Here is a 27,464-nt window from a genome sequence, read left to right on the forward strand (position 1 = left end):
ATCTTGGTCCTACACACCAATTGCCCACATGAATAGCTGGTAGAAATAAATATAAATGGAGAATATACACCTTGAAACGTCTTATATGAGAGAGGTAGAGGTTAGCCATGTTTTGGGGGAAGGTTATAACAGCCCCAGTGCCTACACACTGAACTGAGCCTAAGGCGTACTAGAAACTATAAGAACAGATACATACATGTATGTGAGCACAAATGCACATCTATACTCAGCACACGTCCATAGTGTGATGATGTGTTGGTTTCGTCTTGGCCTCTCATAGTGGGAATGTCTCCTCTTAATCCTCTCTGACTTCATACATTCAAAGGTCATCTCACAGCCTACACATGGCTGAGATGCGCGTGTGCGTGTGTGTGTGTGTGTGTGTGTGTGTGTGTGTGTGTGTGCCTGCTTGGTGTGAATAAGAAAGAGAAACCTATTCACACTGGCTGTATATGTCAACAAACCCTGTAGGCCTATCCTTGTTTACTGTGAACATCCTATCTCTCTTTCTACTATTCCCTGGCCATCTTCCTTCTCTTCCCCCCACTGTTCTCCTTCCCTCTACCCTTCACTATCTTCCACCTATTCGCCTTCACTGCACCCCCCTCCTCTTCATCCCTTAACCACTATTCATTCTTTGCATCCCTCCCTCCCTCCGTCCCAAGCTCCAGAGGCAGGGGCATCTCTTGGCGAAGTGTGGCCCACCACAGGCCACTGGCTTTGGGTAATTAAAGTGGTTTAGGCCCCCTCACCCACGGTCACAGGCAACTGCAGCTGGGTGATAAAGGCACTGTGCCATAATTACATGGACGGCCAGCATCACCGCCCAGCTACACTAAAACAGTCAGCTAGCCAGCTGCATGGGGAGGAGGGACCTGTGTGTGTTTGTGTGTGCATAAGTAACTGTATAGAGTGTGTTTGCATGTGTGAGTGTGTGTGTGTATGTGCACAGGGGGTCAACACCCCCTTGTGATCGCTCTGCTGTAGTTAAGCCCCCTGTGTTTAAGCCCCACATAGCCTCATTGAGCCCCTCCTCCACGCACACACACACATTTTTAACCCCCACCCATGCCCACACCCCCAGCCAATCATTCCCCACCAGTGGTCTGACTCCTGCCGTGAGTGTGTGTGACCATCAGCCATTTAATTAGACCCAGCCATGATTTACCTAATTTAAATAAATAAATAAACATACGAAAACACCCCAATAAACAAATACCTATATTCAAATGAGGAGCTGGGGAGTTTCATGAGCATAAAGAATGGGCAGGAGATGGGATTGTGCAGGCGGAAAAAAAGCTAATGTAAGGACCACTGGATGTGGACACACAAGTGCGAACACACACCCACAAAATGCTTCAAGTCACTTACTTATAATAACACATGCTACAAAGAACGAGTCAGAATGAAGAATAGGAAGACTAGTGCCTAGAGGGTTCAGTTTATATTAAAGACGTACTGTCTGTGTTATGATATAAATAAAATTACATAAGATTTATTTTTATTGGCAAACTAATTGAAACTTTGGTCATCTGACAAACATTCTTGAAGAGTAAATATGACTGAACATGAATCTTTCATTGTAGGGCTGTGTATCACCACTGATTTCCTGAATCGACTCAATTCTGATTCACAAGGTCCCAAGTTGATTCGATATCGATTCCTTTAGGGATATTTTAGTTATAATACATGTTTTACTTGGATATGAAAGATTCTCAGAGAATTAATTATATAAATTGTACAACAAATCATTGAACCTGGTGTATTACATCAATGTTACAAAGTGTTTCTGAACTTTACATCTTATGTTTGGTGCATCTATGTTTTTTTTTAGCACAGAAAAATAGTCTATCAAGCTAGCAACACAACACATGAAAATCAGCCAAAGTTAACCCCAAGTATTCAAGAATTGCACCCTCACGCCTTCCGATTTGCAGAGTCCAAAATACTCCACTTTGCAGCTGGAAAAAGTTTTCTAATTCCAGAGAGCAGCCACATACACACACAGCCCAGCTACATCTTTTTTTTCTGTGTACCTCACTAATGTCAATCTGCTTGTTATAGAAATACAACCAATGCACAGCCTTTTTTTCACTGCTCAAGCAGAGCTAAGGCCAGATCTGCCGATGGAACAATGCTAAATGGACACATGACCTAATGGGGTTAAAGCTTCACACATACGTGGGAAAAGGCATATATAAACCCTATCTGATGGTGAACTCACTAAGAGGTAGTGCACAAATTACACTTTGGATTTCAGGGGATCTCCTTTAGAGAAACTGAGCCACCCCAGTGTCTCTGTTGGTAGAGCATGTGACCCATGTACTAAGGCTGATGGTCGTCTGCAGCGGCCATAGGTTTGATTCCCCCCTGTGGCCCTATGCTGTGTGTCATCCCCTCACTCTACCCTTTCCTGTCTTCTCTACAACTGTTCAATCCTAAGAAGGGCACAAAAGCCTGACAAAATATACTTAGAAAAAAAATTATCCCAACCTATTATGCATTAAGCATCAGACTGCAACCCACTGCTGAGACTGCTAGACACTATTTTATTCATCATGTTTGTTTTTTCCTTGTCACATGTGTCTGTGTGCCTGTCGTGGGGATAAATCAAGTTCATTACATTCAAGTGAAGCCTGGTTACCTTGGGGGAAGATGAGGCCAGCTCTCTCCCCATCACTGCTGCCACTGGGCTGGGCCCGACTGGCTGGGCTCGCTCCCGGTCTGGGACAGGGCTGGGTTTGGGAGCTGGTGGACTGGGGCCGAGGCCAGTACTAGAACTTGGGGGCGGGGGAGCCCTCCTCTTCTGGCTGCTGCCCACGTCCGGGGAGGGGCCGCCAGCAGGGGGCTGCGTGGGGCTCGATGTCCTTGGCTCGTAGAATGGGTTAGATCTGGGAATGGAGGGAAAGGACAGGTGACAGACAAAAGACAAAAAGATGTCAAGTTAGAAAAGGCATGGATTTCACACAGACTGCAATTTTCTGTTAAATTTAAAGGTGCAGTAAGTAATTCTGAAGAAAGATGGTTGATTACTGAGTCTCATTATCATGGTGTCAAATACTAAAGTTTTGTGAATGAGACTCAACAATCATCTATCTTACTAGGCTGTGATTGGCCAAAGTCTACCATCATGTTAGATTTTCTACAGCCTAAAAACAGAGCTGAGAGGAGGATCAAAAGTCTAGTCCTCCCTAAGATCACTTAACTATAATAATCTCAAAGGTTATTATGACATTTTTTGCCCAATGACACCAAAAAACAAACTGCCTACTCCAGCTTTAAGTTACAGTAATGTGCATGTGTTAAATTATTAAGATTTATATGACCATTTGTCTCAAAGACCAACAGTGTTTGATGCCAAACCAAAACTGGCAACATTGCAAGAAATAACGAAAACTTTATTCAAAATAAAACACATAAAAAAAACACCAATAAACACACAATTAGACACACAAGAAACATTTAGGGATCCTTATTGGGTGAAATGTCAGTGTACCAACCATTAAAACATCCAGCCATGAATTTTCAGCACTTTGGCTCAAACCGCCTATTGTTTAGTTAAACATAATGCTAAATGGCAGCAACAGTTTGGTGCAATACAACGACCAACACACACAAGTGGCAGGGTAATAGAAGATGCAGGTGCACTGAGGTCAGGTCTGTGTGACCTCATATCCTTGCTGCCCAAGGTGGACTACTGACAGACGGGACGCAGGAGCATGAAAGCACACACATACATGCAAGCATGCACTGAAACACACACACAGAGGCACTCTTACACACATACCATAGTGTTATCAATATACAGGCATGCTTGTGGCACTGAAAGCAGGGGCACGGCCTTGAGACATTCACTCAACATGCAACAAGCGATTCTAAACAAACAAGAGAATTGGATGGAGAGGGTGGGGGTGAGAGCCAGAGCGAGAAAGAAAAAAGCTGATTGACTAGGTATCTGTCTAAAAGAGATGGTTAAAGCTCAGTGCCCGTCTAACCGGAGAGCAATACAGAGAGGGAAAGAAAGAAGGGAAGTGAAGAAAAGACAAGCAGGCAGGCCTATAGAGCAGCTTTAACAGACCAGCACTGGCTAAAAGACATGTGAAAGGACTCCAGTCAAAACACTGTGCTGCCCTCTTGAACTTTCTATTCTGCAGAGAACTGCTCCTGGTGTAAGAGACAGGGCAAAAGAAACATGCCAGTCAATAACCTGTCTGTCTTTAGACAGCCAAGAGGACTAAAACATACGGCGATCTGTGTGACAGCTTCGCTCAACAGCCAAAACCTACGAGTTTACATTTACAATTTAGACACGGCCACGTCTGCAGAGGTCAGACGCTATGAGTGAGGCATTCTGCTGTGCACAGTGCTACAGAAGAATCCCTACAAATGTTGTCCAAGCTCTTATTCATTCATTAAATGTTATTGTAAACTTGCTGAGGTTGTAAGAGATGTCATCTCTTTGAATGCATGGTTTCTTTTACTGTAATGCTACATCTTTAGCAGGCGAGTGGCAAAAATCTGTTTTTATGATTTATCAAAGCTCAGTGTCATTACAGTTATAATAAAATATAATTAATACACCTGTTCCACATATCATCTACTCATGAACCTAAAAAGGTGTCCAGAGTAATGGCTAACGCTTAACTTAAAACACATTTTATAAGTTAGCCTTCCTGTTATCCCATATCTTACGTTTTCTATGCCTTTTTTTTTTTTTTTTATCATTTTATTTTTACTTCTTGTCATGTTTTATTACTGTATTTGTGTGGCTTGTGTATTGCTTATTCTGTATTGTTTATTGGTGATGCCATTGTTCTTAATGTTTTATTTTAAGCCCCTCCATGATTCCAGTTGTTTAAGTTTATTAGAATGTTCTTGCTTATGAAGTAACTAGGCATCACTGAACTGACTGCAATACTGACACACCGAAGTGACATAAAACTTAAAAAGCAATTAGGAAAGAGAGAAGGAAGGAATAAAAGAAGGCAGGTTGAAAGAGGAAGAAGGTGAAATAAAAATGAGCAGAGTCTGGGGAGGAAGTTGAGGAGGATGGCCAGGAGGGAAAGTATGGGGCAACAAGCTGATAGGGGGAGGGTGGGAGGGAGGGAAGTAACGACAGAGGAGGGAAAGGAGGGAGACAAGGTTAAAGAATGCAGTGAAACAACAGGGCCCTTGTTCCCGTTGAAAGAGCTGCCTCGTCACTCTGCCCTGATGGGGGGGCTGAAAGTGCCCCCTCTATAAGGAGGGGTCTTGGACGACTTGGCCTGCCAACTGTAACCAAGCTGGGCAGCCCGGATCCTTCCAGACTGCTTCTAGTATTGGCTACTCATGGACACGGAAACCATGTCAGTAGGCTGTGTTGCTTCAAAGTTTAGGAAACTATGTTGATCCAAATCCCTCTAGCAAACAATATAAGAGAGGCTTCTCTAATCTGACATACACAAAAGGTTAAATGCACTGTATACATACGGAAAAGGGTTCCAGGTAACTTTTTCTTATAACAATGCAAGTTAAAGTTTAACTAATGCAAATTAAAGTGAGAAGAACAACAGGACAAACCATTCAAGGTACATTCATTCCTGTCACACTGTCATCCAAACCTGAAGATTTCAAATTGCTACTCCATCAAATGCAAATGAGTCTGTTATTGTCATCTGAAACCATTACCACAACAATGTGAACCCATCAGTTACCAAAGAGTGAATAGTCATGATATCTGTCATGCCAGGGTTAATATTAGGTACATAATGAAGAAATTAAGTCTTACTCGTCAAGCTCCTCGTCCTCGTTGGGAGTGGTGTCGGCATACAAGTACTTGCTCATGTCAACAGGCCGCACTCCTTTCCTCTGTCTGGGCTTTGGGAGCTCTGGGGCTGGCTGGAGGTCCACGTCCTGGTCGGGCTCATCGAAGGGGTTTGGGGGTGTTCGTGTCCCAGGTTCATCAGGCTCGTTGAACGGATTCGAAGAGTCGTGGTCATAGAAGGAATCATCATCAACCCGCTGCCTTAAGACTGGCTGGGCAGGGGGCTCTGTTTGACAGAAAGGAGAGAGCTCTGACGACAACACATATTATACTTGACTTGTAAAACATAGTCTCAGTGACTCAATAGTATCTTCTTTATTTTATAAGAGCTTTGGTATCTTGTCACCCCACGGAGGGAGAGAGCTGGGCAGCAGCATAATAAAAAAATGGGGCCGTAGTCTTGGTAACTAGCTAAGCTTTATGGATACACATGACTTCTCATATTGTGGTTTTTAAAACACCTAAAATAAAGAAATTGCTGAGCCACAAGTCAACCAGTGGATTCTCCATGGATTGTTTTATAGCGCTAATGTCAGTATTACTTGCCTCAAATATCTACACACATCTTCTAATATCCATTATCTTTTATTTTCACTAGCATTTTTAATAATTATAAGTAACAACATATTAAAAAAACATAAACTTACTAAAAACAACCTGCATTATATTCTGTAAAAAATATAGGATTAGATATACACTGATATCAATACAGCTGTGCTAAGCCAATATCAGGCAGAAATCGGTCTGGTTCTAGTGCAGTTTGTTAACTCATACTTATGTGTGCTTTAGTGCACTTAAAAGACAACTAAAATGGACACAGAGTATGGCAATTTATTGGAGTTTTAATGTTATATCACAAGTTAATTTTATTTCACAATTCTAACATTTTTAGTGTGCTCAGATCCAAAGGAACTGACAATATCAGACACAGATGCATAGGAATGGGAATTGATAAGAAGCCGGTTCTCAAATAGAACTATTCCTCTGTTCCCACTGCTGTCCATGCTTGCCTACACAGAGGTGCTACTGAATAGAAAAAAGTAAATGTAAGCTGGTTTTATAAGATTAGGATGTCACGCAACAGTTTTACATATATATATACAAAAATATAAAAAATATGAACATGAAAGCAAAATCCTAGTCTCACATAGACAATAAGGTTCAGATTAAACATGACAAAAAGACACCTTAAACAAGCATACAAGCACCACAGTGGGAGCTTTATGTGTGGGGAGAATGCCACTCAAAAACAAATAATCCATACTAATACACACCTGTCTACTCAGGTGGTCAGACAAAAATATTGGTTTAGCTGTTTGACTGAAAGCACTGAAGCCTACCTGCTACAATTACACATGATTACACACAGTCAAGGCATGTGCACATCCAAACCACACCTGTCATTCTACTGACTCTCCCAAAATAAACACCTTAACTTTTATCGCTTGATAACAAGAGCTAAAACCAGCTTAAGTTACTAACAATATTCATCCACCACAATAAAACTGGATTGACTATGTTTTTGTCAGATGCTGACAGAGTTGAACATACCTTCCTCATCAGGATCACCAAATGGGTTGAGGTGGTTAGGATGAAGGTCATCATCAGGGTCATCAAACGGATTGGTGCTCATGGCAGGAGGAGCTTCCTGATCCTCGTCCTCCAGGAAGTTCAGCTTGTTGATCAGCTCTATTGTCACAAAGTGCAACACAAAGTCAAACAGACGAATAACAGTGATGAAGAAGACTGACAACTACAGGGTCAAAAATAACTATAGCACAATACACATCCCAAAATGAAATGAATACAAACATTCACAAACCCAAATATACCAGTATCTGCACTTTGGAGTGAACCATGAGCATCAAGACCATTCAGTCTTGTAAAAGTAATCCCTCTTGCTGGGAAGTGCTGCTTTAAACTTCTCTGTGCTCCTCAGCTCCACTTGAATGCATGTACAGTAGTGGCATTCTGAGAAAATGTGTGTTATTGAGGGTTACTGTGGGAAAGAGTGAAGGCAGTATAGGGTTGCTATGGAGATCCACGCAGGAATGGCTGAGAATTGTCCACTTTATCTTCATCATCCTCACCGTAGCTTAATCGCATGCTGCCTGGGTGTGGGTCAGCTTGAAAAGAGAGTAAATGTGTGTGAGGTAGATGCCAAGAAGTGCCGCTGAGCGCTGTGTGAGAATGTGAGCAAAGAGGAAAGTGTTGTGTGCATGTGAGTGTGAGTCTTTTGGTCTATATGTAGGCTGGCTATGTGAAGTGCTGCTAGCTGATAAGAGGTGCAGCACTTTTCCTAGCCTCTTACTGACAACATTGACGATCCATTTTAGGCCATGGTAAGTGCACATGTGCATGAGTGTGTATTTACATACGCGTGTGTGTGCCAGTGCGTAATGTAGTTTGTGATTGTTTACGGTTCAGGCAGAAGAGCCGGGGGCCACTCACTTGTTTTCCAGTCAAAGGACAGGAGTGGAAAACCTGGAGTCCCAAATGAAGTTTTGGCCCAAGATACCACAGCAAAGTGTCTACATATATCAACAAGTTAAATGTAAGACTTTTTAATGTCACTGTTTAATAAAATTTAAGGCCAATTTTGCAATAAAACTACATCAAATGCAAAGATATTAGCATACTTTTCTGTGATGATACATTTATTGTCAGTTCAGGTTTTTAAGTCAGGCACAATGACAATAACTGGTTGAGTTTAAGAACATTTACCCAATAGGTTGATTATCCGGCAATGCGTCCTAGACATTATTTAGCAAATATCATTCCTTGTATTTATATTCTGAATAAGGAATGTGTGAGGGGCCACGTGAAGCAAATCACCAGTTCAAGTTGACTGGTGCACCTGCAATGCAGGTTAGCTAAGTCACTAGCTCCTTCATGCCATCCGGACACATGCTAAGGTGGTCACCAGGGAACAAAGTTTGTTAAAAAAAAAATTAAAAAAGCAAAAAACCTTAAAGACTGTAACAGAATAAAAGAGATTAAATGTGTAGCAATTTTGTGCATGGAGCGAATTTTAGACCATGCTTATAACATTCAATAAATACATATTTAAAAAAAGCAATAAATAACAACTGTGCATCCAAAAGTGGGTACACCAGTCCAAACAGCAAGCTGGAGCCACAGACTTAACTTTGAACCGGTTGAAAGCTTATTAAATCAGGCAAGCTGTAGAAACACTGCAGGAGCACAAGACATGGTAATTTGACAGTTATTGTCAAATCAACTTACTCAACTTACAATGTAGGACTCGCCGTTGCTTGTTATGAGCAAAAACGAGTCCAGGACTGTAAGTTGCTGAGCTGTGTGTAACTGTCAATTGTCTGTCAATGTAAAACTAAGTTACCCTGGAAACAAAAGTCCACTGCTCCAAAAATACACACCTTGAAGCTTCAGTACAGTGATTGCTTGCCTTCTGCCTGCCAGACTCCATTGAAATATAACTCAATCCAAACATTATCTACATCTACTCTTTCTAAAAGATTACTAATGAATTCTGATGATATATACAGACAGTCATTCAGGCTGGAACAGAAATTTCAAAAGGGGGACACCACGGCTGCAGAGCTGTTGTCAGAGGAGCGAGTATTTCAACTTAGCATGTTTCCTTTATTTCTGATAACATATCATGGCCATTTATGATTTATCACAGTAAATACATTACAGATGTCTCCTTTAAGACCTTCTCAAACTGAATTTAAGATTATTTAATACTTTTTCAGGCATTTTATCAGTAGTGATGAATTGAATTGAAATCAAGACATTTAACCCTTTTCAAGGATCTGTTGACATCCTGCACACATCCAATACACAACTCAACTGAAAACAAACTTAATTCCAATTTGAAAACAAAGCACCATAACATTTGATTTCCTGAAAAGATGTTTCTTTTTGTATGTGTGTTTGGATACCGTTTACCTGGTTTGGTTCACTACCAATTGCAGTAAAAGAATGGGGAAAGCAACACTATCCAAAAACAAAGAAAAGGAACCAAAAGGATGAACACCAACTGATGTGTTCACAACTCCTTGCACAGCACATCACCACATGGAATCAAGATAAATTGTAAGACCACAACACGATCACAATACCAATGTATAGGAGGATCGGGGAATGGGGGGTTTGAACCAAGGACAGAGAGAAAACAAAAAAGAGAGGAAATGTAGAAAAGGAGGTATTAGGAAAAATAAATCTAAGAAAATGGAAGAGGAAACTATGGTAATGATGGTAATGTAGAGGAGACACAATGTACAAAATAAGAGTCAGGAACACAGGGTGAGAGAGGTGAAAGAAAGGTGAAAAAAGACCTTGGGAGGAAGCGGCAGGCTTAGCTGTTGCTTTGCGTGCTCGCTTAAGGACACCATCATCATCATCATCATCCCCATGTAAGCAGCTGAGGGCATTCAACTGGTTTACTATCTCTGTAAACGACAGGGCCATACAGGAAGGGAGGAAGGAAGAATAGCAGTGAACAAGGCAAAATAACACAACCCATCGAGAATATCCACATAGATGCGCTCACAAACACACACACACACACACACACACACACACACACACACACACACACACACACACACACACACACACACACACACACACAAACTCCACTTAACACATGAATATGTAGATACTTGAAAAGAATGCATATATGTAATGTACACCATGCTTTATGTTTGCAGTGATAGTGCTATTGTTAAACTAGCTAGCTAACATACTAGCTGTGGTTACATGGACAATATTTCTTAAACCCAATTGAAATCATTCTGATTTGAGATTCTAGATTTGGATTTGGATGCCAGTAATCCAATAAGATGTGCGTTTACATGGTCAGAGTCATTTAATCATAATATCTCTTTTTTGACATGTACAAAGTGGTTCCAGAGCATCTAATCAGCTGGAAATATTACAGAAAAGCAAAAACAAGAGGTTCTGAGTGTTAATAGATTTTTCAAGATGGTCTCATGTCCATATTTGGTGGATTCTGGCTTTACCCATGTTTTCAAATGTGCCTTTCAATCATCAAGGCATCCAATAATCCTAATTTTTTTTCCACCAACCAGAGAGAAACGATCAAATTAAGTGTTTACATGGTCATTAGCGCTAATATATTTTTACTGAATGCTGTTTCAAAGGGTTACACCACAACTTTCAATGAAAATTACTTCCGATTGTGGTGGTTACATAAGGTTTTTTTTCTGATTGGGCTATTATAATGAATATTAGTGGAATATTAGGGTCCACGTAAATACAGCTACTGATATTTGTGTACAGGGAAATGTACATAAATACTGTCATGCTGTATTTTACTCTGCATTAGCATTGCCAGAGCAGCTAATGTGCTATTTTGCAAAGCTGTACTCACTTGATGTGTACACACTAACGGCTGAAAAAAGTTTATCATTTTTTTCATTAGCTTTCATAGCTGAGGTTTTTACCTGGTTACCTTGGTTGGTAAGCAGCACAGCAGAACATCTAACACACACACAGCTAACAAATACATGCATACTCTAACATACAAACAATACAAACACAAAATATATATTCATAGAGATGTACAATACATCCTTTTTAGGTGTAATATATTCTCTTTTCATTATTTACATACTATATGTAACAGGGTTTGCGTTGGCTAGCCTAGTGTTAGTATAGCTGGTGAAGCTTGCTGGCTTGTCGCATAGGTAGCATCCAGGGGAGGAGTATGAGAGTGGGGAGTTTTGGCAGCTTGGCCAGCCCTTTGATTCAGAAACACACGCTAGGGAGGCATCGCTGTAGGCGCTCAATGCATATACATATAAATGAGACAAAGAGCAGGAAAGGGAACAGAACGGAGAGAAAGCATGAAGCTTAACATGAGGAGATTGCACTTTGAAAAGTTGGATTAAGCAAAGCAGGAGGCAGCAGGACCCATACATTAGACCACAGAAAGAATCCTCAACATGTATGTATGGAAGGCTAGACGACTAGTCCACCAACACAGGAAGAAAGCAAAGAATAAGGGGTGATAGGGATAGGGGGAAAAAAGAGCTGAAGCAATGAAAGATAACCTGAAGCTGGCAAAAAAAAACAGAAATTAAACTGAATTTACAGATTTGTGCTTTTTATGTATGCAAAGCATGCACACACACCCGCACTCACAGAAGCATAAACTTAGACAAACAAAAGAAATCAAGAAAGGAGCAAAGTTGATGCCCCACTGAAGGCTTGGCCCCGGTTACTGTGGTCTGGGTGATTATTCAGGAGGGTTGAAGATTGTATCTCCCAAGTAGTCAGTTTGGGAAGATGGCACGATTTACCAGGATGTTCTTGACATTTTACTTGCCATGTGGATTTGCTAGTCAAAAAAGCTGGTTAAACAGACTGACTTACCATTAACAGAGCTTTGACTGATAGTAAAAAGTGATCAATGAAAAGCATAGTTGATGATCAGTAGTTAGCTATTACTGTGCCATTGTCCAATGGCTGATTTTAGCAAAGCAACTACCTGGTTGACTTTGATCAACCTCAGCTAATGTATCTCTGATATAACAAAAGCATACATCCATCACCTGTCAAAGAAATAAAAAGTGTTATCTGCCAGTTTTTACCTGTGATCTTGGCAGCCTTCTCCTCCTGGTTAACCCTGTTCTCTTCGTCCTCCTCATTCTCCTCCTCAAAGTCATCCAGGTTGCCGATGTCAGCCTGCTTCATGCTCATCAGGCTGGCCAGGCTTTGCATGTCCTCATCCCTGGACCACAAAAACAAAACAAAACACACAATTGTTACAGAATTTCATGTTCATGGGTAGAAATGACTGAACAGGACATAACATAAGTTAGGGGTGGGGGGGATCTATTCTTGGATGCATTTTGATTCTCTCTCCAAAGATTATGAATACATACAGGAAAGTCGATAATGAGAAATGATCAACATTATGATCACCTGTAACAATTTAGTAAGAAAAGGCTGTACATTATGGCCAGATCAACTGGATGGCTAAATGACTTGACCAAGAGCCACATGGCATGCAAGCAGTGCCTGACTAAACTAATTATAAATCATTACAAATATGCTGTGTTTAAAAGTAGCCAGTAGTCAGACATAGGAAAAAAGTAAATAATGTATTGAAAAAAACTTGTTCAGTATTTCAGCAGTTCAGCATCAGTCAGGGTGGAAAACGAACCTCCTTCCCACGAGCCAAATGGCTGAATGTTCATATTTTACTACCATTGTTTTGGCTGGTCAGTTGCATAGTTTACCAGCATTTGGCTGGAGCTTATTTTGTTCCCTGATCAAGATATAATGATTATCATTTTATAATTGCATCATAGCCCTCAGAATCAAATTGTGAGGTGCCAAGCAATTTCCAGTCCTAACGGTTATACAAAGCAACACCTGGCAGAACCACACAGGGCTGAACATTTTAATGGTGACAGAGGTGAAATAGACTTACAACTACCTGAAATAACAAAAGTGACAGAAAAGACATAATGCATAAACGGGTGAATGAATAAATGAAAAGGCATCAGCATTGTTTTTTCAATGTAACTGAGAAAAGACATAGAACACATATAATGCAACCCACAGCTCTCATCAATGTAGCTGCCAATAGCTAGATATATAAAGTGATTATCGAAGTGCTCCATCCTTCTCTTTTTGTCTCGACCTCTTTAACCACTCATTCATTTCTTCACCTTTATCTTTACACCTTACTGTCCTAATCATCTAAGACTTCCCAACTCAACCCTCTCCTCTCCCACAGTTTCCAATCCACTCATTGTTTCTTATTTTTCCACCCCTACCACTTTATTCGCAGATGCATCAGCTTCTACTGTATTCCTTGTATTTTATGTAGTTTTATGTACTCCCCCTCAGTCCCTCGATACCCCCGCTCCATCATAATCAATGTATTCTCCTCTCTGTTCTTTGTGTTTGGTGTTTCCCAGGCCCACAGGCTCATTTGAACTGGTGTGATTGAGTTTGTTTGTGTGGCTGACATCATTCCCGGAAGGGTTAACAAGGGTTACGCGCCATCGACCCGCCGTCCGCGCCACAACAAAGGCCTTGTTGCTCTGCTCTCGCTCAGTATGTGTGTGTGTGCCTTTCTTAAAATGAAAGTTGCTGCTATCAAATTAGAATGAATAACAAACGGCAAACACCCTGGTTGAGAGTGTGTGTCCTCGAATGAAAGTTGGTGGTATCAAAGAGGAATATGTGAGAATGAATGAGAAGCTGCACACACTGTGAGCGGCAGTGTGTGCATGTCTCTAAATTAAACTTTGTACAATCAAAGAATGTAAGACTGAATAAAAAAGTGTGTACATTTTGTGTACATAAATTATGTGTATACTGTAAACTCTTATACATTTTTATTTTAAGGGTAGACATTCAGTGGAACAACACAAATACCCTGATAGATTAGCTTGACGTGATTCTTTACAGAGCTGAGAGCCCCGTCTGGTGTCATTTTAAAAGACTTGTAATCAGAACTTGTACACACACATTGAAAACATGAAAAAGAGCTGAAAAGTGTTGTGTTTGTAAATGATAAGTGCACCCTCTGATTCTGCGAAAAAGCCTCCCTCACAATTTAAAAGACAGAGAAATGACTGTAAAAGGCGTCGTTTCGTGCCTATATGGTGTGTGATGTGGAAGGTCGGGGGACACGAGAGAATGACTGACCACCGCTCAGCGTAGCACAGACAGTAAAGCCGCTTCTATCAGACTCTGCTGGAAAGACAGGGAGTCTGGCGGAGCTTTGACTCTTACTAAAACCATTTGAGAGTTACTCTGTGTGAACAGGTGTTCTACCTGGGATAGCAGCTCTACTACAAGATGCTCTCCGGTGTGTGCGTCTGTGGGTAGTGCTGGTACCAAGCTGTAGCCACACTGTTTATCACAGTTAACATAACTGTTTGTGGGCTGTTTACTGCCACTGCAAAGCAAGGAATCTCATTCATGCACAATGTAATTTATTACACTTGCTAATGCTATGTGCAAGAGGCACACACAGGGGCTATAGTGAGCCAGGATTCTGCAATTCGTCCAAACACCACAGTGGTGGGGGTCAATGTACAAAAAAGACCTCAGTCTTGCCTTTTTAATCCCTATTAGGGAAAGACGAAAGAATTCTTTCAAATTCAGGCAGACATGAACAAACTAATTTTGAGCAGAAAAAGTCACCTGTATTAATATCACCTGTGATTATGTACAGAATATACTTAATACTTTTATACTACTGTTTATATCAAACCCCTCAATATCAACAATTATCTGTGCTAAAAAATGTGAGGAGAGTTGGGTTTGGTACCACTGCATGTGCTGTTTGGTTGGCTTATGGTGAACATAATTACCAGATTTCTAATTGGTTATCAACTTTGAGGTGACTTATTTTGTAATTTACGGTGGTTGCTATTTGAAGTGCTGTTGAAAACATAATAAATTTATGTAATGCAATATGAAAAATACATAGAAAAACCTTGCATTAGCAAAAGAAAGGAGTTCAAGGTACACAACAACTGGCTAGTTAGCCGAGGTAGAGTAGAGATAAAAAAAAAAAAAAAACAATGGAGACAATTTTACACATATGAAAAGCCAACAAAAATAGAACATTATAAGCTTCAACTTTAAACTTATTGTTTTTCTTTTTAGTTAAATCAGATGACAAGAATCAGTTAAAAACTGTCATCAATAAGCATGGTAGGAATCAGAATTAAAATTGTTCAAATCTAACTGATGCCCAGCCTCTCCTTAGGAAATATGTTGCATGAAAAGACCATGACTTACGTGGCCTTTCCCTCACGGAGGAAGATGCAGGAGAGGGAGAACTGCAGCGTGGCCGACACCACCTTCTTTGACAGGGGCTTAAACTTGAGTTTGACATCCGTCTGTGTGGGCATTGGACTGGCATACTGTTTCATGTTTATACTGCTGGTGGCCAAGGCCTTCCTCCTTCCTGATGGAGACTCCTAGAGACGGAGAGAAAGATGAAATACAGTGAGATAAATACAGGACCATATTACTCAGTTGCAGCAGAGATCAAACTGAAAACAAGAGAAAAGACAAAAAAGAGACATTTTTGTTCACTGTTTTATATCCTCCTTTTAGAAAAAGTATTTAAGGTTCAATAAATGCTGTATGTATAGTTCATTTTAACACAAGGTACAGAAGGTGAAGCAGAACAATTATTTTCATCTATTGCTAAAGACTGGTGATTGCAGCATCCAGATAAATAATGGTGTATTTGGTCACTGTTGGTTGGTAAATTCAGAACAAGCTGATATCTGTGCCCTCCCGCATTCCTCATTGTAAATTCAGTTTTGAAATCCTTCCTGGTATTTCCTATCAAAGGTCCATGCTGAAGCCATTTTTGCTGTACTTCTTTTCAGAGATGTGCTCTGGGCCAGAGGCTAGCAGTCAAATTGGAATTTGGGAATATGCCACAGACCAGGTGATAAGAGTTATAGAATCAGTGACAGGGGACTTTGTGTGTGTGTGTGTGTGTGTGTGTGTGTGTGTGTGTGTGTGTGTGTGTGTGTGTGTGTGTGTGTGCGTGTGTGCGTGCACGCACGCATGCAAACCGCTCACCAGAGGACAGTGTATGAAAAATAAGAACTGCCGGAAAGCCTTGTCACTGACTGCTAGATATGGAAACTAAACAGTTGGGGACGTTCCAGCCTTTTGTCTGCCCCCCCCCTCTCCCTCTAACACAAACTGATGGGTTTTGTCTGCTGCAAGTCTGGCTATGGAAGCACCACGCTGTCAGTGAGCAGCCGACTGGTTCACCTCCTTGCTGTGTTGATACCACTGACATACCATGTCCCTCTTTTCTGTTTTGCCGCCTCTGTTTTCACAGATTCTGTTTTTGTGATGGGAAACTGCCACATTTTCCTGTTTAACCGATATGTGTTCATTTGCATGGTGAGAGACTGATGTTAGAACCAAATCCAACGTCAGGATCAGACACTGGTCCACACATGTCCCTTCACAGGCCATGTGGAATGAAACCAGCAGGCAGTGGTAACACACGTGTTCTCTCTTTAAACCTTTCTGATTTTGCTTGCTCTCTCATTTTTTGTCTCTATATCACTGCATGGACGTCTAAAACAGCATACATAACTGTAGATGCACCTACACACACACACACACACACACACACACGGGTTATTATACCACAGATATATAAATACTTTCTTGTCTCAGCTGTGAATCGAGCCCCGAGGATTCATCCTCTCATGCGCACAATGCCGAACAAAGCGGAGCAGCGAGCTCTCTTTCACACAACACCAGTTTGAGAACACATATACATATACACATACACTCTGGCGTGTATGGTAGATAAAGCGATACAAGCTCTTTACATTGCCTGTTTCCTGATGTCTTCACACACAAAATACACACACACACACACACATCTCAGAGGCTTTGGCTCTGTGGGGAAAACTCAATCTCATCCTTATCGCTGAGGACCGCAGGGTATTCATTCAAACACACACACACACACATAGAGACATACCCAAACAGAGTTGGTATCAGTGCAGTGGTAAGGCTATTGGTAATATAGTGAGAAACTATGTAAGCTTCAAATAGAGGCTAGAAATCTGTGGGCCAACCACCACAGCATGTAAATGTGACTGTGATGACAATTCTCACTGTTCACATTCATTAAACATTATTGGCATGTGTGCTACATTCCAACTATGAATAAATTTAATATTGTTGAAAATAGTCAAGAGGCAGCCACAGTGAACAGTCAGAGTAGCCAGCTGTATTCCTTAAATAAATGAAATCATGATATGCAACAAAAAAAGTCTGGGTGTGACCACCGCTCAGTGTGTATTGATAAAGTTATGTCTCACTGCAAAACAAAAAGCCAGAATCTGACACAGGCCCTAACTCTTTTGAATATCTCCATGGTTGGGTTCTCCTACCATCCCAGTGGGGAAATGTGTTTTTTTCCCTCCCATAGCTGAGTTTCATTTGGTTGCACACACACAGAAGCATTAGGGCTGCACGATATGGTTTAAAAGAAACATATTGTGATTATTTTGACAGATATTGCAATTGTGATACAGTGCCAGATTAATGGGAATAACTATTTTTGCAAAACAATTTCCAGTTCACTGACAAATCTACTAAAATCATGATGATGTGACATTTGTTGGAATCTGTACCAAACATCTGTTGAACAAGATTTGCAGGCCAGGGCATCTACACAGTACTACAGTTCCTCAACACATCTGTCACACCTTTTTGTGTGTGCACAATGTCCATACAAATTGCAGCTGATGTCATCTTGTGATTTTACAACCCTAAGCAACATCTTTTTGTTTTTGTCAGTGCATTTCGAAATACTGCAAATGCTTTGGTCCTCAACTTCCTCGCACTTTCTCATGATGCCATGCACTGAAATGTCTTCTAAAAGATAACAGCAGTCAGCACCATACTGACTCTTTTAACAACATAAGGCCTTACACACAACCAGTAGATTAACTGATTGAATAACTGATTTATAACTCACTTTAACTATCTGTTAAAGGCTGTCTTTCATTCTTTCGAGCAGGCATTAGAGTCTGAAGAGCTCAAGCAGCTTGCATGTGGAAGTAATCGGGTCAATGAAAGGTTGGCAGTGTGAATCCTGGACGCACTGAAAAAGTCTGTTCTCTTCCTGTACTTAGGAGTAGTGATGAAATGTATTGATACACACTTAAATCATTTCAGCAAGTTTTACCCTGAAAACCTCTCAACAATTCGATATGGCAGCATGTTCTTTGTGATGTCAATATTTTCACTGATACAAAGCAAACCCATGTTGCTGCTGCACCTGCGTCTGGAAGACTGTTGCTAACTTTGGTTAATGCATACCAGTATTTTTGAGTTTTTCAAAGCTCAGTAGTCAAACATGGTTTTAATTCTAACAAAAATTTGAAACGGAAATGCATATCAACTGGAATTTTTCTGTGGTTTATTGTAAAACTGGTATTCGTTTTAATCCCTGCTCAAGAGCTACATTCCAAGTACACTTGGGCAAGACATAAAACCTAAAATTGCTCCAACAAGATCAGAACCTGTTTCCCTAATCTCTATCCCTGTTTCTCTCCTGCATTTTCTCCTTCCAACATCCTGCCATACATCTAATCACTCCCTCCTATCCTTCCATCTCTCTCCACCCATGCCTCCTCTTTCCCACCTTGCTCCTTGCTCGCACCAATAATTAAATAAAAAAGTACAGAAGAAACAACCAACTGACTAGCAAGGCCACTTGACATTTCGTGCTGACATTTGAGCCTTGTCACTTTGGCTGGGGAACATAATGACATATCATCGCCCCACCACCAACCCCAACTTGTCCAAAGAACAGCCCATCATGAGAAAAGGAAGATGGGGAGAAGAAGTCTCCCTCTCCACCTCTTATCTCTCTGCAGATTACACCCTGGCTATTATACTAAGCTAATAGCGCATGTAGATGCATTATGAATGAATTTGCCAAATGCACCAAACACTTAAGAAGAGGGGATTTAGCAAAAGGGAGAATGAGGAGGAAAAGGGGGAGAGAGGTCTTGAAAAATAGGAAATACTTAAGGATATGCAAATACCCCTGCACAAGAATGGAATAACCGTTTCAACAGATTTGAGTAGGGACAGCAAACAATGGAAATCTGCTCCATTTCCCCAGATGCTGCTTGTCAATCAATGTGTGTGTGCATGTGAGTGTGTGTGTGTTTGAGTGAAGGTGAGGGGGGGTAGCTGGGATTAGGGTGACTGGGAGGTAGTGACAATGTGTAAAATGAAAAGGAAGGACAATACAGAAGTTTAATTTATTACAAAGAGGATACGACTATCAATATGCTCTCTCTTTCTGAGCCCAGAGAACGACTAAATACCTGTGTGTGTGTGTGTGTGTGTGTGTGTGTGTGTGTGTGTGTGTGTGTGTGTGTGTAGAAAGAGGGGGCACGGTGGGTGAGAGAGAAAGGAGGACAGGGAAAGAGAGAGGATCGAAAGAAGGGAGGGGTGATGGCTGTATGCTGCCCCCTAGCTGCATCTCTGCACAACTGCAGAGTATCATTTATGGTCAACAGTTAGCTCTGACTCTCAGCTTAGTGCTACATCACACAAACACAAGTGACAAGACACTAAAGAATAAGAGCAATCGAACCTAAAATCTGCTTACAGTTAGTCTATACTGCCTAATTATTAAATTAATAACTGAAAATGAACATCATTCAACAAGGGTGTGTTTGTGTTAGAGTACGAGTCCTGCCCCTCTTCCTTGGTGCCAGCTGGCCCTGGATCGATCCACAGATGCTCCCCTGGTGGGGGGGCAGGGGTCAGGGCAGGAGGGGTGCCTGGGGGTCCTGCTGAAACTCTCTGCCCCAAAATGCCAATGGGACGGGCCGGAGGAAGGAGGCGTAGGGATCCTTTTGTCACTGAGAGATGGATTAATTAGGCTGAGTGCTAACAGAACCTGGCTTCTCTGAATAGGCCTGGTCTGACTGGCAGTGTTAGTAGATGATCAAAAAGCATGCACAAAACACATACACAAACATCAATCAGCTAATGGCTTTTTAACACAGGTCACCAGCCATTTGGTTTTCAGTTTTAATAAACATCGATGTGTCATATTGATTCATATATATACTACCACTTTTACTAGCAATTCACATATCAACATAATCTTTTCTTAGACTGACCATGATCTCAAATTTCAGTGTAACTGGGGAGACCTGCAAAAGTACAAAGATTAGTATATGAATTATAATTTTGACTATGACACCTTTCTATCACCTTACTATTGTTGGCTACATGTATAATAGGATACTACCAATTTGTCATAAACTGAAGTGAGTGTTCAGTATGTTGTTGAGGAAGATAGGAGATAAAAACATGGCTCTGGTATCACAACGATGATAAGTGATGAATCCTTCCACATCAAGCAGATGATTATCTGACTTAAGCCTGCTGCCACAAAACAAAACAATCCTAAACTCGAGGAAAGGGACAACTTGAGGTCAGTTACACTCAGACTAAAATAAGAGTGCACATCTGAAAAGACATATTTCACGTATTTTGCAAAAAAGTGTTACACCATGACAGTTAATGGTAATCAGCAGGACTATGGAACATAAATCAGATGCAGTGATGGTGTTCTTGAGAGTTTCTTGCCCATCTACTTCCTATTTTTTTCCATTTCTTCTTCTCTTGTGATGAAATTTGTTAACTCAGGCTTGGACAATAACTACATGAAATCAGAGCTGTCACACACATGCTCAAACAGGGACACAGCCTCTGATTGTTCAACTCAAGCCAAGGCATTATGGAACTCACATTGGATGGCCAACAAGAACAGCAACTGTTTTTAACAAGGAAAATTAATAAACACTCACAGAATACACTTAGTGTTGGATTTATCATTACAGACTTATTTCCAAAAAGTCACTGCAGTGCAAGGCTGCATTACAAAGCACTGACAGGGATACGACTGTGCTAGGGGTGAAAATCTCTTTGCATAGTTGCTCATACTCCACGCACACCATCCTCACCAAAACTGAAGAAACTGAAGTTTAAAATATAAAAATTATGCACAACGTGCATAAACTGTGTTTCAGCCATAAGGAAGGTACCGCCTGGTCTTAGAAAGTTGATACAGGTGATTGTAGTGTAATAAGTTCAAATTTCTGATTATTGTTTATTCCAGATTGACTCCAAATCAAGAAAGAATTGCAATGCATCTACGAACTGATTTCCACCCACCCACAATTCGCATCAGATATAAGAACAGCACAACGGTATTGTTAGCCTTTCCTGCTAAGCTTCTAGACAGTGATATCCACCCTCAATTTTCCAGCATTTGGGAATTAATTAATTCATTTGGGAATTGCTCACTCTAACTCACTCAACTACACACATAAACATTACGCACTGCCCTATTCCTTAGTAGCTACGCTACTCTTCAAACATTATCCTTCAATAAAATTAAAAATACATATATATTTTACCATCGCAGCTATGTGAAATCTATGTTAAACTATGTGAAAGAAAAACTCAGCCTCGATAATTGTGGATATAGGGGCTACAATCCACTCCACACAGAACCATACACAGCCTTTGTGATTTGTAGTCGCACGGTTCAGAAAAAATAAAAACCAAACTCAATTTATCCTATAGAATAACCCTGAGGTAGCACCGATTAGCCCTCTGCCCCAACACCCAAAATCAGCTGGCTCTGGTTGAATTCAGCAGTCAGCAGATTGGAGGTGGGGGGGGGGGGCACAGTGCTATTCCTCTTGCCTCAAGGTCACAGTTATTGGAAATGGAGACATCCAATGTGCTCACATCTCTCTTTGAATCCGCACACAATGGAGTGATTCCTCTGTGTCAATTTGGCCTCCCCTGATAACTGATAAGGCAGGCCTTTTTACATACCACCTATGAATACCGCACTATAGGCGTTATAGACAGACAGACACACACACACACTCACTCAGATTAAGACCAATTTATTCATCTGCTACTATTATATGTGAGGATTTATTTTTTTTCCCCAAGCAGTGTGTATGCGTGTGTATTTTTAAAAGCAACAATGGACATAAAAGGCATGCAATACTATCACTGCGGTTATGTGAATTACAATGACAATGGTCTTAATAATGGAATGAACTGTGCAAATGGCTTTATGTGTATTGGCACATGGACACACACAGAGTCTCTCACACACTGAACACAAGTAGAAAAAAGGACTGCAGGATTTCTCTTCACTAGGACTACACTGTGGATCAGATTTACTAACTCCCCAAAATGGAAACATCATTTACTGACCACCGTTGCATCCCTGGGGGTGTGAACAACAAAAAACAAGGCTGACAAACAGTCAAGGGAAGATGAGAGAGGGAAGTTAGTGAAGAGTGCAAGAGAAGAGCGATTAGTCACAACAAGAGCAGGATTAGGCTTGTTTTAAAGAAAGGGTCGGCAGATTACAGCACAGTGAGTGCCGTAGTTTTGTCTGAATATGGTTTAGAATGACACTGAGCTCCAGATATGGAGTCCTTATTCTACAGCGCTAAGAAACTGGATATGGGACAGACTGGCATGTGCCTACTGGCAGATACAGGAATGATGAGTAAAGGACGACATTCAGGAGACAAGAGAAGCACACTCACATGTAGCTACTGTGCACCAACATCTGGAAACTGAAACTCACAAACTGGTTAAGACTTCAAATCTCATTAAGGCTTCATGAAGAAAATCTAAAGACAGGATTTATCATATTTGACGACACTGAAAATTGTTGAAGAGTAGCCATTTTTTGTGTGGCCTCTGACCTAATTGTTCATTAAAAGGCAGAAAATCCAACTGAAAAGTATGGCTCCAGCATTTTCCCTGGATATAAAAACACTGCAAAATTGGCACCTGACAACACATGATAGTTATTTTGGCTGGGTATTGTTTAAAAAAAAAAGAAAAAAAAAAAGACCTTTTTTGTACTTCATTTAATACCCATCATGTGAATGGAAGCATTTCTGAGATAATCCATGGGCACTTTATGCATTTATCTTTATAAAATGCCATAGTCATGTACTATAGCCACACTGTCTAACGTTTTGGTGGCATCTTGGCACGCTAAACCAACTCGGTCAAATGTACTGTGCTCAACTTCACCACAGACTGTATGGGTTGCAACTGCTGCAGTAGTGGCATTAAATATTCACATTAAATCAAATAAGTAAATCACTTAGGGTGATTGGTTGTGAGTAAAACCAGACAAATAGTCAGTTTTTGCTGTATCTAGGTACAAAAAGGATTGAATGTAGGTACTGTTTGACTGGGAAAGTTTTGTTCTATTTGTTGGGTTATTTCAATTGATAACTATCAAGTACTGATATCCAGCCCTAAAAGTTAATATGCTAACTGGCACTCATAAACATCTTAAAGAGCATCAAGTGGGTAATGATAATCTCTGCTATTGTGCTAATGGTATCACATTGTAAAACATGTTTATTCATTTATTTCAACTTAATTCTTAAAAGATATCTCTTGTTTCTGGAGCCAGTACTGTGTTTGCCAGGCAGAAGACACCAGTTATCACACATTTTGATAATCAGTAAGCCAATAAAACATAACCAAGTGTGTGTGCTTAAGAGTAGAAGAGTGGAAAAAGAGAGAGAGAGAAAGGAAAGTCAGGGAGAGAGAGAGAGAGAGAGGAATGCCTGTAATGCAGGGTTGCCTCTGATGGCAGCAGATGAAAGAGTCACAAACCAACCAGGCCTTAAAAGGTCTAATCCTAACTGGGAGAGAAGACTGTTTTATTGGGGACTAATCTCTTGCTAGCTTCCAACACCAAGCCAAGCGCAAACAGAAATACACTAAAGAACAGCAATATTCCAGAGGTTCAACACCATTAATGAAACCTCCAGATATAAAAGCCATCATCTTGACACCAAACAGCCTGAGCACAAACTGCTGTTACCACAAAATAATCATCCGGCTTCCTTCATACTCCTCGACCTTCCCAACGAGGTCACACTTGACTTGATTCTATGTTTATGTCATTACTATGTGCTCCGTTTGAGCATATAGCCTATTTCTAACATGATGTAGGAATGCACCTGACACACACTTGATTGCTCCAGCTACACTGGGCATTTACATTAAATCCCATGTTCAGATTGAGTGACAGAGAGCGAGAATAGCAAGACAGACATATGAATTTATTAACAGGAGACCCTTATGAGCAATTATGCTGCTTGACTTTAAAAAAAAAAAAAACCTCTTAAGGATGAGCGCTAAGCTATGATGAGAACAGTAAACTGTGCAATCAGTGGGGCTTCAACTAACATTTTTACTTTTCAGTTTTTTGTAATTTGTTGGTTTATTTTTTGGATTCAACATTTAGTGAATCAAACTGCAAAAAAGTTGTCCTATACCAGTACAGTATCTCTGATACTGTTTACAATGCTAGTATTGTATAAGCATAGATATGTTGTTGAAAGCTGTTGACAAAGTTCTGTTATTGACACATGGGAGGGAAAATTATGGCCATATCTGTTTATCATTATTTAATTAAACCTGCTGAGTTAGGCTAACCCAAGAAAATCAATTACATTGCTGGCAGTAGTGTTTCCATCAATGTCCATCTCAATGTTTCACTGTAGACATCGTCATATGCCAGTTAGTAGAAAACTGCCCAACTTCTCATTCAATGTGCCTATTTTTCCCCCAGAATGGCAAAGTACTGTTTTATGGCCTTTAATTTCTGTAAGAACCACGCAGGCCATAGCAATTAATCAATTAAGCATCACTATCACATATTTACAGCATTAGCAGTATACAGCTGTTGGTCTATTATTACTATTATTATTATTTTTTATTGCAATCGGATTGGTACTTGGTATTAGCAAATACACAATGTTCGGGTTTTGGGAGGGAAAAAAAACTGTATCAGAACATCTATTAAAAAAAAACATGAAAGAGCTCAAGGTGATGTCTTTTTTTGTTCAACCAAATGTCCGAAATGCAAAGATATTCAGTTATACAAAACAAGAAAAGCAGTAGAGCCTCAATATTTAGAAGCTAGAAATAGCAAGTGTTTGGCATCTTAGTTTGATAAATGACTAACAATTGATGTGTACAATTAATTTCCTACGGATCAACTAACTGGCTAATCATTTTAACAGCAATCCTTCCACTGAAATCTGCCATTTTCATTTAACTTTTCTAATTAGTCTGGATCATAATTCATAACCAGTGAAAATGCTTAGATGGACACAGTATCTCATACCCTCTCTGTCTCCCTTCATTTCTGTCCCTCCCACCCTGCCTCCCTCTCTCTCTCGTCTTATCAGTGTGTCCAGGGTGCCCTCCTCTCTTCGACTCTCTGGGTCTTTCTTTTGGGTGGCCCTCAGTGCCCCCCACACACACTCAGACCCAGAGCATGCACTTCAGACAGGGGGCTAATGGGAAAATAAATTACCAGCAGGCAAAAGCCCTGGCTCTGCACTTCTGCTGGAGAGAGAGAAAGGGACACAGGGGGTTTGGAAAAGGGGGGTGGTCAAGAAATGGAAAGAGAGAAGGGTAGAGAAGACAAAAATGAAAGACAGAGAGGTGGATAGCAAGGAGACTGACAGAAAGAAAAGTAGAGAGAAGGGAAAAGATGGAGAAAATGAGGTAGAGGGGGTGATGGAGAAAGAAAGACTGAGCAAAGAGGGGGAGGGAGGGGGAGGGAGAGCAATAGATAGGTCGACAGGATTATAGCAGGAGTTCATCCCTGGTCTATGAAGTGCCTGCTCATCACTTTTCCCACCATTTCACCATCTCTGGCCATCATAGAGGCCTAAAATGGCCAATAACATCACCACACACACACACAGCCACAGAGCCAATACCCCAGCTCCTGTATCTGGGATTGATTACTCCCCCTGCATGAAGCAGCAGTTCAGATATCAGGACAGCAGATTCTCCACGGTGGTGGACATCGGTGGAGGTGTGTATGCACGTCCAGCAAAATCTGTCTCCACATGTATAAAGTTGGACAGATTTGAGTGCAAGAAAGCTGTTGAAGGTGCATGTGTGCGAATAAATGGTGATGGTGGTCGACCACCCAAGTTCTTGTGAGCTTTCACCTCGTTTTGTAGATTACACTCTGACACAAAAGACACACACTATAGCAGAAAACTTAACCAATCAGGCAGTGCTGATATAATGACAGCAAAATCTGTCTCAATTTTCCACTGTCAAAGTGAGATAATAACTGGTAGGAACAAACTAATAACAACAACTGTAAACTTTCTTCCTCATGCGTTGCTGCCTCTATGTAGAAAAGAAGATCAAACATTCAAAATGGTTAAAATTTGTTGCTGAGGCACCTGCAAAAGCAACATATCTTAAAGGAGCAATATGTAGCAATTGTGCATCCAAAAATGAGTACCACAGTCCTTATAGCAAGTTGGGGCCAGTGAGGGTATATTAAATAGGTCAAATCCCTTTTTAATATACAATCTATGGTTGAAGTTAGTAGTCCATATCATAGTAGATCAAACAGGAAAGGAGAAAGCTGACTGAGGTTCTGCCAGGTATCAAGCGTGCTCAACTGGAGCCCAGAGCAAAAATGTTCCGGAGCTAGGAAGGGTCAATTAGGAAAACTTATAAAGTTCTTTACATGCTTATACTCACACTCACTTTACGAACTTAATTCATATTTAAGCATCTGCTTTAATTTCAAGGTAGGATAAAGTACTGTGGTGACTGTATGGATGCACTCCTTGTTTTAGCATCACTACCAGATAACAGAGAAGAGAATGATAAGAAGCTCAAGGGTTTGGGTGATAAAATTCCCAACAAGATCTCAGACTAGAACTTCTATATTTCTGAGATATCAAATGATGATTTCCAGGTATGGGGAATCAGAATATCTACATTCACTGCATTCTCACTTTAAGGATCTGTTTGTTTTAGCTGTTTTAGGCAGGCTGCTGAGATTTGACAGAGCTATGATAGGGCCCTAATCCAGAGCAAAGCTGATTTGCGTAAGGGGGGTGGGGGGGGTGGGGGGTAGGGGGGTTAAGATGGCCTGTGACAAGAAACAATTGCCCCAAGTGAGAGTCTGCCTCTCTCCCACCCTGCTCCATGACAAAGGTGTACTCTCCATGCTAAGTGACAAATCTGGGGAGACAAA

General features: G+C 40.8%; 1 protein-coding gene across 6 annotated transcripts in view; it reads right to left on the reverse strand.

Annotated features, from left to right (window-relative positions):
* The window catches only part of ehbp1 (EH domain binding protein 1), a 174,772-nt gene that overhangs the window by 106,304 nt on the left and 41,004 nt on the right, over positions 1 to 27,464 (reverse strand). For 4 of the 6 annotated variants that reach the window (XM_084735308.1, XM_084735307.1, XM_084735310.1 and 1 more), the window contains exons 6-11: positions 15,584 to 15,765; positions 12,406 to 12,545; positions 10,126 to 10,239; positions 7,355 to 7,492; positions 5,768 to 6,029; positions 2,645 to 2,891 (exon numbers count right to left, since the gene is read on the reverse strand). In XM_084735308.1, the coding sequence (XP_084591434.1) occupies positions 2,645 to 2,891; positions 5,768 to 6,029; positions 7,355 to 7,492; positions 10,126 to 10,239; positions 12,406 to 12,545; positions 15,584 to 15,765 (1,083 nt within the window). The remainder of the gene's footprint in view (positions 1 to 2,644; positions 2,892 to 5,767; positions 6,030 to 7,354; positions 7,493 to 10,125; positions 10,240 to 12,405; positions 12,546 to 15,583; positions 15,766 to 27,464) is intronic. The other 2 variants (XM_084735309.1, XM_084735312.1) reach the window with 1 other exon arrangement.

This window comes from Lutjanus erythropterus, chromosome 14, assembly GCF_056507025.1.
Source record: "Lutjanus erythropterus isolate fLutEry1 chromosome 14, fLutEry1.hap2, whole genome shotgun sequence".
Classification (NCBI taxonomy): Eukaryota; Metazoa; Chordata; class Actinopteri; order Lutjaniformes; family Lutjanidae; genus Lutjanus; species Lutjanus erythropterus.